The following is a 12,247-nucleotide window of genomic DNA, read 5'->3' as shown; positions in this document are numbered from 1 at the left end:
CTGAACCCACTGCATCTTCCACTCAAATCGTTCCATGCCCCATCCACCTGGTGTCACCAGGCAAAAGTTATAACCCAATAACTTCGAAGACTCTTAAAACGGCCAGCAAAGAGATTAAATATTCATAGGGCATCATCTGAGTCAGCCATAATGTTACCAGTGTCACACAGGGTAATTTAAGAATACAACCTCAAAAAAACTAACTGCACGGGCAGACTGAAACCACCCACACAGCCCCCAGCTTGGTGCAGGAGCAATTGGAGGTTCAGATCCCAGCCTGGACATGTGCTGGTTACTTATGCCACAATCAAACCCATGTCCTACACTATTTGCTTCTTCACCGCCACTTGTGAAGAACATAGGTGTGATTAACTCACCTGAGAGGGGTGCAGGTAGGGTTCAGGTGAAGCCAGGCTGGTCTGCATAGATAGGCTCTTCTCCAGCAGGGCCTGAGGGAAGCCGAGTCTCTCAAAGGTGCTGCGCTTCCAAGGGTGGCCCTCATGTTGGGCTAGAGCCTCATCTTCACTGAAGGCCCGGACCACCGGGCCAGGCAGGGATTGCGGCACCGCCCCGTCGCTCTCGTAGCCATCCCCACCCTCAGGCTTGCCCTGCACCTGTCCGGCATCCCAGCTGCTCCGCTGCTTCATCAGGTGCACCTGCTGAGCCTCCCATGCTAGCCGGGCCTGGGCCGCCACTGCTTCGGTGGGGTATCCCGTTCGGGGCGAGTCAGGGGCCCCGCTCCCACCCTGCTCAGCCTCCCCACAGTGGGCCAGCACCTCTTGTGGCAGGGAGGGCTTGCGGCTCTTTCTCTTGCGGTGGCCTCCTGGGGAGTAGCCAGCCCCTACCACAGCTGTTGGTAGGGAGTCGTCCTGACCGCTTGCGGATGCCCAGGAGGGCACATCCTCGTGCGGTGGCCTCTGCCGGCCAACTCTACCCTGCTCGCGAGGGTCACGGATCAGAGACATGCTGTGCTGCAGTGTGTGCGAACTGCCGGGTCCTCCATAGCCCACCGATGCCTGGTAGCGTGTTGGTCGGTCCACGGTGCGGAAGCGGGGACTGGAGCCTGACTGCTCTACATACACCAACTGCTTCACATACTCCCTACCAGCTGGGCTGTACTCCAGACTCTGGGATTTGTCCGGACCCCGTTGGCGGGTCAACACCAGCTGCTGGTACGGTGACTGTCCCTGCTTGGGTGAGTGGAAGAGCGATGGAGATGGCTGGGCCTTGTGGGCTGGGGAAGAGGGAGGACCTTGGGTATCGCAGCGCATGTCAGAGGGCGGCTCTTCATAGATGGGCGGTGGCTGACACTCTGCTGGTGGCTCCTCATACAAGGGGGGCTCATAGGCATAACGAGGTGACGGGGGCTGCGAGTCTGCAGAAGGGCGTCGGTAGGTCCCGCTACACAGCAGCGGTGACCCTGCCAGCTCAGCCCGCTTCAGGTAGGGGGACTGGCGGCGATCGGGATAAAGGATGGATGGACTGTCCGGATCAGAGTGGCCCGTGGAGCGGCGGGAGCAAGACGTACCCCCAACACCACCTCCACCACCAGGAACCTCACATGGAGAGAAGCCATTATCCTGGTGGGACAGGTAGCTGGGCTCACGGTCTGTCACCTTTATGAGCATGCGATCCTTAGTGCCCGTGTTCCAGCGGAATGGGGAAGTCCTGCAGAAAGGGGAAGGGGAGATGGGAGATATTGATACATGTGGAGCCAGACATAGGCAATGTAGATGAAAGGGGCAAAATTAAAGTTGCAGTTTTTTAGATCTTCAAACATAAATGGACCAGTTCAAAGTCCATCCATCATCAACTTGTCCCTAGTGGGGGTTGCAGTGTACCAGAGCCATACCCAGCAACAGAGGACATAAGGTTGAAGAGGGAGGGGACACACCCACAACAAGGCACCCGTCCATCACAAGGCACCGTAAGCAGGGCTCGAACCCTAGATTCACCACACAGCAGGTACTGGCTGAACCCATTGCACCACCACACCCCAGTCAAAAGGGTGAGCTTGAAACCGGTTTTTAATGTCATGACCAGCAATGCCTCATATCCAGGTCATTACTTTGAGTTTTTCTTCACTATCGTGTTTTATCAAATGGTTCTTGCACAACTTTGATGTGTGTTTCAGGTTTTTATCTTGGTGAAGAATGAAGGACTGCCCAGCCAGCCGTAATGGTGTGCCTCTTAAGTATGCTATGATAGACATGGTGGTAAAGACCTGGTAAAGATCACTAACTTGATGACCAGCAAAGCATCCCCACAGCATGACACTGTCACCACCAAGCTGAAACAACACAGACACAAGCCATACGCTCATTTTCGCTGCAGCCAGTTCCCAGTTGGATCCAAATGTTTCAGTTTTTGACGTGTCAGTTGAAAACCCCAGCTTCTACTCATCAAATGTCAAGTTTCTATTTTATGGCTAAGGTAAATCTGTTTTCAAACATTTAACTGATACTGTACATTAAAAGCTCAGGCCCTGCGGAAACATATGCAGTGATTATCATTTGTACGTGAAAGATTGAAACTGAAGTATCTGGCAGCACAATAACATTCTGAAGCATCATCAGCTTTTCATTTTAGTGCAGCTTCCATCTGAGGCATCAAGAGGAAACAGGAACATTGTGGGAGAAAAGGGGGGCTTTAGTTTTGAGTTGGGGAAGTGGGAGGTTTTAATTGTGTCGCATCAAGGAGGGAGGAGGGAAAATTTGGGAGGGGCCTTAAAATTAAAGTGTGTATTAAGCTGCAATAAAGAAGACCGGAGTGGTGTATTAATTGTGAAACACTGAGGAATGGCGGACTTCAATGTTGGAGCTCCACAGGGGGTCTTGACTTATATCAGGATGCATTATGGTACAATGGGGACTTTAATTGACAGAAGGTGGGAGTGAGCAATAATCATGAAAAATAGCGGTGGGTTTTGGTTTTAATTGTAACAATGGAGAGTTGAGAGGATTTAATTGTGAGGAATTGAGGAGGGATGGTAACGTAGGACCACAGAGGGAGCATTGTTTATTACCGTTTTTAAATGCTTAAATGTCTGTGCTTTTTGTTTAATGTTTTTTAAAGAGGATATACAGTGGGTACAGAACAGTCTCTCTTTCTAGGCTCTTGCTTCCAAGAACACAGGCACACAAACAATTTATTTGGAAAAAACAAAAACACATGCACACACTTCAGTTCTCACCTCTCTGCAGTTTTGCTCGCTCTCCGTGCGTTTCCAGAAGAACATCCCACAATAAAGTGAACATAGTTTTTCAACTCCGACATCATAAATAATTTATACATCCAGCCTACAAAATAAATTTACACAAACTCTCCTTCTGCAAATGTGTCTGTACTGAGTCTTATTTCAATCTGAACCACGTATGCAGCCTGCTCTTCTGCTAGAGGGCCCAAGTACCTTTTCCAAGGGTGTTACAGCAAGAAACATCCAGAAACACACAACACAGAACACACAAACCCTACCTTATCTGTATGTGCCTGTGCATGTGTATGTGCATGAGTGTGCTGTGTATGTGTGGTTCTCCATCAGTAAGACCCCCGCTAGTGATTCACATCCTTTTCAGAAATCCAGCGTGACCTGTGGCACTGTGACCAACTACAAGGTCCAACAGTAGACTGACCTTATCTGAACAATATTGTCAATGTGATCCAGAGTCAGTCTCCCAGAGGACAGTTAAGGTACAAACAGCAGTGTGGGAAATGATTAAAACACTGGAAGAAGAAGAGTTTTTCAAGAAAAAGCATTACATTCTCTGCAGATACAACAATGGGAGGGGGGGGCGATGTGGGCGTCTCCATAGCGACCCACGTGCTCCTACCTGATCCAACTGAATGCCAGAGACAAAAGTGAGACGATCAGTCCCATTCTTGACAAACTTCAGTGGTAGGTACTGTCTCCTCCAAGCCCCTTACTGCACTTTACCGCACTTTACCGGCCTGCTGTCCAAGGGGACACACAAGAGCTGCATTTAGAAACTTTCTCCCAGAATTCCTTGAGCTCCATGCACTGCGGCCGGTGGGTTGGGCTCTGAATAGCTGTGGTTCATGAGCGAGAGCGACGCCTACTCGTCCGCGCAGGAAACAAGGCACCACTTCATGTGTCTGCAGGGCGGGGGTCACGCCAACGCAGAGCTTCTGGCACCCAACGGAGGGGAAGGGACAATGGTTGCTTCTCTCCACTGCTGTCCTCCAACAAGGCCCCCATGGTCAGTTCCCCCCTCCCTGTAATCGACTCATCTACCCTCTGTCGGCCTGTTTGGATCAAGAAGGGCAGCGTGAGTGGGGGTGACCAGCAAAGCTAGGGGACGGTGTTGAGCAAGATCCACGGAATGGGACAGAAACAGGAAGAAACACGGCCACTGGCTGGTCACCTTGGTGACCTTGTTTGGCTGTCACCATGGAAACAGAAACAACCATCTGAAAAGACAGCTTTCCTCCATTAGAGGCCACCAGCCAAGAGAGGGATGGGCTTACAGAAGCCCCGCCTCTTCGGCAGCCCCACCTCATCACCAGTTTACCTCCTACTTCCTCTCCACAGCATCCCGAGTTTTTGGACATCAACACATTTTATGCAAGTTTTGTAACCAAAGCTGATTTTATCACTTACATTTATTCACTTGACAGATTCTCAAGGTCCAGTGAGTTTGTCCAGTATCGCCAATTTTTCCACCGTTTTTACACATTACACAAGTTGCTAAACATAAAATTGAAACACAAAGGTGACGGTGACAGATGGTGTGATGTAAGTATACAGAGCAGACAGGAGATCTGGCTCTAACAGTAATGGGTCTGAGACCCCTCTTGAATGCTCAGAGGAATTCAGCAGCTCGTCAAATCACATATACCTCATTCTACCACATGTACAACAGCCAAAACTGTGAACTTAGCAAATTTCTTTTTTAAAATATTCCTTTATTTGTCCTCTAAGGGTGGTCCAAAGACCTGTATGTTACAGAGACAGCGTCAAAAAGCCTTGCAAGGCTTTAACCACAAACACTCCTGCTTATAGGACCACCTGAATCATTCGTTGATTAACTAATTAATATACGTGTGATTATGAAGGTAGGAAGGGGCAGTTTTAGAGAGCACGTGGTCATGTTTGATGCCCGTTTCACTGTGAAGATGCCGCCAGCTATTTAAAAATGTCCCTCTGGTGAGAGACGAAGACCTGTGAGGCGGCCAGAGCATCATAATTCCATAATAACATCCCATTATTGCTGCATTAGCGACGCTTTTTTTAACTTCGCTGCCAGTAATGCCCACACCCAGCCTCTAGCACTCGCATTTCCCGTCCGAGCGAATGGCAGAAGAACGGTGCCTGAAGAACTGGCCTCGTGACCAAAAGGCTAATGGTTCAAGTCCCACAAAGGGCCCTGATTTTAAAGCTGATACTATTATTTAGCACAGATGCATAACTGGCTTAGTAAGTTCCTTTCGCTGGAACAAAATGCTTCTGTAGTTTGCTCAAGCGTCCCTAACGTTCCTGCCCCTTTTCCTCCAGTCTCTCCAAATGTTGTGCTGTGTTTTTTAAATATGATATTACTAGTTTTGTTTTATTTCTTAGCAGGTGTATTAACTTATGGAAATGGACCGCAACATATTTTTTCACACTTCTGCAACTCCATACTTTACTGTCGTTCAGGTATTTCAGTTTGTGGACAATGAACCTGAAACCACCACATTGCTACTGCAGTTCCTTAGGCACTGTGCCACCTGCTGGTCAGGAGAAAGATGAGTGCATTCTCACGGGTTTTACAGGGCACGAGTGGCGGAGATCTGTCAGAATAAGTGGCTGTATTCCGTCTTCAGTTGGGACCGAGAGGCTGTTGAAGCAGCATTTACTTTACCATGATTCATTGCTCTGACATGTTCAGTTTGGCTGTTTTCACTGCTAAATGGAGCAAAGTGTTAGACTGAAGACGCTTTAAATAGCAATAAGTAAATTGGAAACAAGGTTTTTTGTCCTCATTACGCTAATTTTCCCTGTTTCAGCTACTGGTGCGTCACCCTCCAAAGCATCCGGAAGTTTTCGAGTATCGCAGAGCTTTGGAGGATTCCTGATTCCTGGTACAGGTGTATGACCATGGATACCAGAGTATGGCCCTGGATACCGGTGTATAACACTAGACAGGAGTTTATCATCTGTAAAATGTAAACAAAACAGCAGTTACTGTTGTTCTTCAGTAGCCTGGTTCCGACCGATCTGTTCCTCCTCCCACTTCCTCTCTTTCTGTAGACCTCAAACTGCCCAACACTGCCCCTCCCACTGCTCCGCCTTCTCCCTCCCACTGCCCCTCCCACTGCTGCCTTCTCCTTCCCACTGCCCCTCCTACTGCTCTGCCTTCTCCCTCCCACTGCCCCCCCTTCTCCCTTCCACTGCCCCACCTTCTCCTCCCCAATGTCCCTCCCACTGCTCCGCCTTCTCCCTCTCACTGCCCCTCCCACTGCACCACCTTCTCCCTCCCACTGCACCTCCCACTGCTGCCTTCTCCCTCCCACTGCCCCACCTTCTCCTCCCCAATGTCCCTCCCACTGCTCCGCCTTTTCCTCCCTCCCACTGCTGTCTTCTCCCGCCCACTGCCCCTCCCACTGCTCCACCTTTTCCTACCTCCCACTGCTGTCTTCTCCTTCCCACTGCCCCTCCTACTGCACCGCCTTCTACCTGCCACTGCCCCACCCACAGCCCCACCGTTCCCTTCCCGATGCTCCTCCTCTTTCTTACCTTTCTCCCTCCCCTGCTCCCGAGGGCTGCTTGTCGGTCAGCTCCTGGTCCAGCGAGGAGGAGGTGCTCACGGCGCTGCCACGGCCAGGGCTGCTGTCTGCGGAGGCGCGGCGCCGTCGGTGCGGCTGGTGGGCGGAGCCGGGCTGGGCGTCAGTGCTCTGCTTGAGTGTCTGCAACTTGGCCAGCGGGATGATGTCGCAGTCACGGGGGCGGTGCCAGACAGTGCGTTGTGACGAGGCGCTGTAGTAGTAGAAGCGCGAGGTGTTCGGATCGAACAGCTCCCACCACTGGTCTTCGCCCGAGCGCTTGATGCGCACACCCTGTGGGGGGTCCCACACGCACTCGCCCGTCACCAGGTTGGCGTACATGCGCTCCCGCGTGCGCGGCTCGATGATCTCCACCCACTCCAGCCTGCTGGGTGAGAAAGAGAGCTGGCTGAGTACAGCGTAGGTGCAACTGCAGGTGCTTACAGCCATTGATAAAGCAGGGGTTTTGATCACCACTCGCCCTCCACCAAACACCACCAGACGTTCATGAGTTTGTGACTCCCAAACATCAAGAATGTTCTTTTGGTGGGCAGCTGGTTATAGCTGGTGTCTTACACTCAGGGGAGCCAGGTTTGAACCCTACCTCCTGCTGTTTTACCCTTGATCAACGTTTGTTTGCTGAACAGATACAGGAAAAATTACCCTGCTGTATAAATGCATAAATTACTGTAAGTAAGTTAACACTGCAATGTAAATGTTTCGAGGTGGTGGGGGGGGTTATTGCTTTCACTGCTGGGCACCATGGAAACAGAGACGGTGTCGAACCCAGTGAAATCATATCGCTATCATACGCAGTAATCCGGAGGCAGCGTGCTCAGCCCCCACAGGCATTTTTTTACTGCCATCGCTTTTTTCGGCTGACCTCTGACCCTGGTCGAGTGGTGGGAAACGGGAAGCCCGGTGCTGCCAGCTGCCAGGAGGACACTTAGTATAATTATCATGCCTGAATACGGGGGTCGAGAGGGAGAGAGAGCCGCGGCGCCGCCATCTATTCACAGGCCGGTCACGTTATGTGGGAGAAACAGAGGGGGAGGGAGAGTGAGGTGTGGCGTACAGTAACCCACCCACAGAGAGCCCCTCATTTACTGTCCCCAGCCCCTGCAGTAGGACAATGTAACACACACACACAGACAAGATGAATTTAGAGCCACCAATCCACCTGAAACACATGTCTTTGGACTGTGGGAGGAAACCAGAGCACCAGGAGAAAACCCAAACAAACACAAGAAGAACATGCAAACTCCACACAGACTGCGACAAATTCAAAACCATGTCCAAATGCAATGCAAATGCAGTGGGGGGGGGGGGTCTAACAGGCTCCATGTCTGTTTTCCTGGTCCAGTTTGGAGGACACCACCAGTGTCTCTCTGACTTGCTGATGAGGATGATTTGAGATGGAGTTCCATGTAACGTTTTGTGGAGAACCGGAATATGATTTGAGGGTGTGAGTGTAGGTGGTTGTGCAACACCACACACACACACACACACACACACACAGTGACAGCAGCAGAGAGCCACCTACACCATAACATACAGATTACTTTATAGCTCCACTCTCAGGCCATTTTAGTAATGCAGGTTTCCTGTAGGGGGCAGCACCCAATCCCTGTCTTTCCCGCTGCCACGCAGCCGTCTGATTGGACACACAAAGTCAGCCTCTTTCTGCGCCATCCTTCGTGTTTCCTTTAACAAAATGTAGTGTAGTTTTGTGATGATCCCTGTTTCCATGACCCTTAGTTAGTTTCTATTTTATTCAATAAGTGCTAAGAGTGAAAAATTTGAGTCGAAATTTAACCTGTTTCTTTCGCAAATTAGACTGTATTGGTTGGTTTGATAAAAAATACATTAAAAAATAACATCAGCTGGATCGGTAGCCCTGGGTAAAATCATCCGCAAACCTAAAAATACGGCAAAAAAGCACAAAATCATTTTAAAAAGTACAGTAAAAACGTGTGAACTTCCCTTAGGACCCTTGATGCTCGTAGGCAGGGCAGCGTGGGAGATGAATGCCCTGTTTAGCTATCGATCCGGATGGGAAATCGGGATCCCACACGCTAATGGGCCTGGAGATGGAGCTCATGTATCCCCGAGTGTGAACTGCAGGAAAACGCCCGGGGGGGCTGAGGGTTCGACGATGGGGCTCAATCCCACTTACACAGCTGGAGCCCGAGTTCAACAGGACACCATTGTGGGGGTTTCACCCGACAACCCTCCGGTGACGAAGCAAAAGTGCAAAGTGGCTGCGAGTGCAGTTTTGTGGTAGGGGCTGCGGTGTCATTACAGGCCCCTCCCCCATCGCAGCCCAAACACACCACACACAGGTGGTGACAGAGGACTCGCGTGTGTCACCAGTCAAATCGTGTGTAAGGAATGTCCATGTGTCCCATGATCCCTTGGGCCGGAGATGCCCCACCCTGTACTATTAGGAGTGTGGGCACAACAGAGAGGAAAAACACTCTTTGTCCTCGTCTCTCTTCCATTACATCAGTAAAGATCATCTGACATTTTTTTCCGCCGCAGCGATGGCCATGCAAAGGGCTGTGAATGAAACTGTCAGGCAAATTAAGAAAAATACAAACAAACACATACACATGTGAGCTGTCGCGTACATTTTCGCTGGGAGATGTGGAAACGAGCAGCTCGTTCCCGTTTCCTCGGCGACGGGAATCGAGACGCTTCTTTGTGGCGGATTCCGTTTCGGAGGAACAACGGTCAAACCGTAACGGGTGTTTGTGTTCATCTTGAGAGATCACAGACTGGGGTGCGAGGTGCAAATAAACTTGACTGAGAGACACAGTGTTGCCCGGAACCTCGGACCCTCGGCATCTCCTTCGAGCCACCGAATGGCTTAAGGGTCGCACGGTGCGGATGCAACGCCGAGGCGATGTCCGGTAGCCACTGCTGGTGGGTGAAATAAACTGGACGCGGTTTTTAGGGATCATCCAGACGCCGCTCACATGGCGCCACTTCAGAGCCGCCGCCCACCTCTCCAACTGCCCCTGCCGAAAACAGCCCCCGGGGTAAACAGAGCGATGCCAGCCACACCCCACAGCGAACTGACGGACATGAAACATTTATGAGGTGAGCTCCGGAGTATCCATTATGAGCACATGACAGCCACACACACACACACACACACACACACACACAGACATGCGGTAACACGGCTCATATGATACCACAGCACAGACACGTAGCAATAATATGCATTTGTTCAGTTCTCATCAGAGCTTCCACCTAACTGAGCTGTGTCTGGTTTGACTGATCGATCGTTGATCGATTGACTGATTGATGGAGAAACACTCTGACTCTCATATGGGACCGGCAGATGGATCTAATCCAGTGTGTGTCCCATCTCCTGGTGTAATCAGGTCCTCGGAGATCCATCACCTGCTGGGTCTCTGCCTGTCACAGCCAGACGAGGGCGGACAGCTGAACCCGTGGCCAGACAAGCAGTTAACGACTCAAAGCGCAGACACGCAAACGCACACAGGTCTTTGCTGGGGCGCCCCCCCCACTAAAAAGGTCTGCAGTAACAGCTGTCAGTCCCTTTCACCATTAGCGAGATACAGCAAGCAGTGCAGAGGAAATCATCACATGCAATAAAAATGCCCTCCACCCCCTTTCCAAAGCACACAACAATTCAGTCAGTGGGGGGGCTACAGTATTACTGACTGAAAAGCGGCATGGGTATTCGTTACAGGGAAGAAGGGTGTGGTTAATAGTCAGTGAGTGAGGAAGGGCGTGGCTAAAAATCACTGAGTGAGGAGGGGCGTGGCTAACAGTCATTGAGTGAGGAGGGGCGTGGATAACAGTCACTGAGTGAGGATGGGCGTGGCTAACAATCACTGTAGTATTACTGAGTGAGGAGGGGTGTGACCAACAGTCAGTGAGTGAGGAAGGGCGTGGCTAAAAATCACTGAGTGAGGAGGGGCGTGGCTAACAGTCATTGAGTGAGGAGGGGAGTGACTAACAGTCATTGAGTGAGGAGGGGCGTGGATAACAGTCACTGAGTGAGGATGGGCGTGGCTAACAATCACTGTAGTATTACTGAGTGAGGAGGGGTGTGGCTAACAGTCATTGAGTGAGGAGGGGCGTGGCTAACAATCACTGCAGTATTACCGAGTGAGGAAGGGCGTGGACATAACTGGAAAACAGTCATTTTATAGCTGATGATCACCTTCTTGGGGATTAGGGTTAGGGTGTTTTTTCACATTACCGGCACCGCTTCCAGGGACACACACTGGAAAACTGCACATTGCAGTGATGCCATAGAGCCCTACAGCTTTTCCCTGGAGGAATTTCCTCAGCTCCTATCTCACCTGGTTGGCAGTGAAAAGACAACCTTTGGAAGAGCTCAGGAAAATGTTCGTATGTCCAACTGTTGTGTTTTTTTTTCTTCTGATCATTCTTTCTATGAGATGACCTGTGCAGTTTTGCAGCATTTTTGTTAGAATGCGCTCACTAATACAGTGTGGCTAACTGGAGCTCGTAGGGGCTTTAGGTGGAAGGAGACCCCCTCCCGCACAAGCCCCACACACAGAACCACGTCTGAATGTATGCGAGGAAAGGCTTATTTCAACACAAAGCATAAAAAAGGCTCTCCCAAAAAATAAAGCCCCCAAAAAGGGCTTTATTATAGATGGATACTCTCATCGTTGGATGTGCTGCCAGGCAAACACTTTTATATTAACCGACACTCAGTATTTCTCATCTGCTGAAGCAATTCACATTCAGGGAATACGTACTATTAAAAGACGTGTGCAAAAAATTAATTTATCTTTGTTTTTTCTGCTTTTACTACAAGCATCACCCAGAGAAAAAAGCCCCTGGGGGTTTTCTGGAGAATCTCACCTTCTTATGTCATCAGAAGATGTTGGTTTTCTCATTTCTATTGTAGCTGAGAGAACAATTCATTCCATTTGCACCTCATCTGCATCTTTTCCCCTCAGTATCAGTCATCTCCCAGTCACCGAGTTACTCTTTTTCACATTAAATTCCTACATTGAGATATTGGTTCCTGTTTCTTCTCCTTACTAAACATTCGTTTCCCATGAGTCCTTGGTTCTAGTAAAACATGTAAACATGGGAACCAGCAAATGAGTTCAGCAGATTCATAAGGATTTACAATTTACATTTATTTATTTATCAGACACTTTTCTCCAAAGCGACTTCCACTGAACTCGATGTAGTGTTATCAGCCCACACACCTTATTCACCGCGGTGACTTACACTGCTAGATACACTACTTACACTGGGTCACTCATCCATACATCAGTGGAACACACTCTCTCTCTCTCTCTGTCACTCACACACTATGGGTGAACCTGAACAACATGTCTTTGGACTGTGGGAGGAAACCAGAGCACCTGGAGGAAACCCACGCAGACACGGGGAGAACATGCGAACTCCACGCAGACTGAGTGGGGATTAAACCCAGATCCTCTCACACCACCCAAGCGCTGTG

At 50.1% G+C, this 12,247-nt stretch overlaps 1 protein-coding gene across 5 annotated transcripts in view; it reads right to left on the bottom strand.

The window, feature by feature from the left end:
* arhgap39 (Rho GTPase activating protein 39) overlaps positions 1-12,247 on the bottom strand; it is a 57,230-nt gene that overhangs the window by 10,398 nt on the left and 34,585 nt on the right. For 4 of the 5 annotated variants that reach the window (XM_018749208.2, XM_018749210.2, XM_029255066.1 and 1 more), the window contains exons 2-3: positions 6,734-7,147; positions 378-1,668 (exon numbers count right to left, since the gene is read on the bottom strand). In XM_018749208.2, the coding sequence (XP_018604724.2) occupies positions 378-1,668; positions 6,734-7,147 (1,705 nt within the window). The remainder of the gene's footprint in view (positions 1-377; positions 1,669-6,733; positions 7,148-12,247) is intronic. The other variant, XM_018749207.2, reaches the window with a different exon arrangement.

Source organism: Scleropages formosus, chromosome 9 (genome assembly GCF_900964775.1).
Source record: "Scleropages formosus chromosome 9, fSclFor1.1, whole genome shotgun sequence".
NCBI classification, from domain to species: Eukaryota; Metazoa; Chordata; class Actinopteri; order Osteoglossiformes; family Osteoglossidae; genus Scleropages; species Scleropages formosus.
The sequence above is the reverse complement of the archived record's forward strand: the minus strand, read 5'-3'. Positions and strand labels throughout refer to the sequence as shown.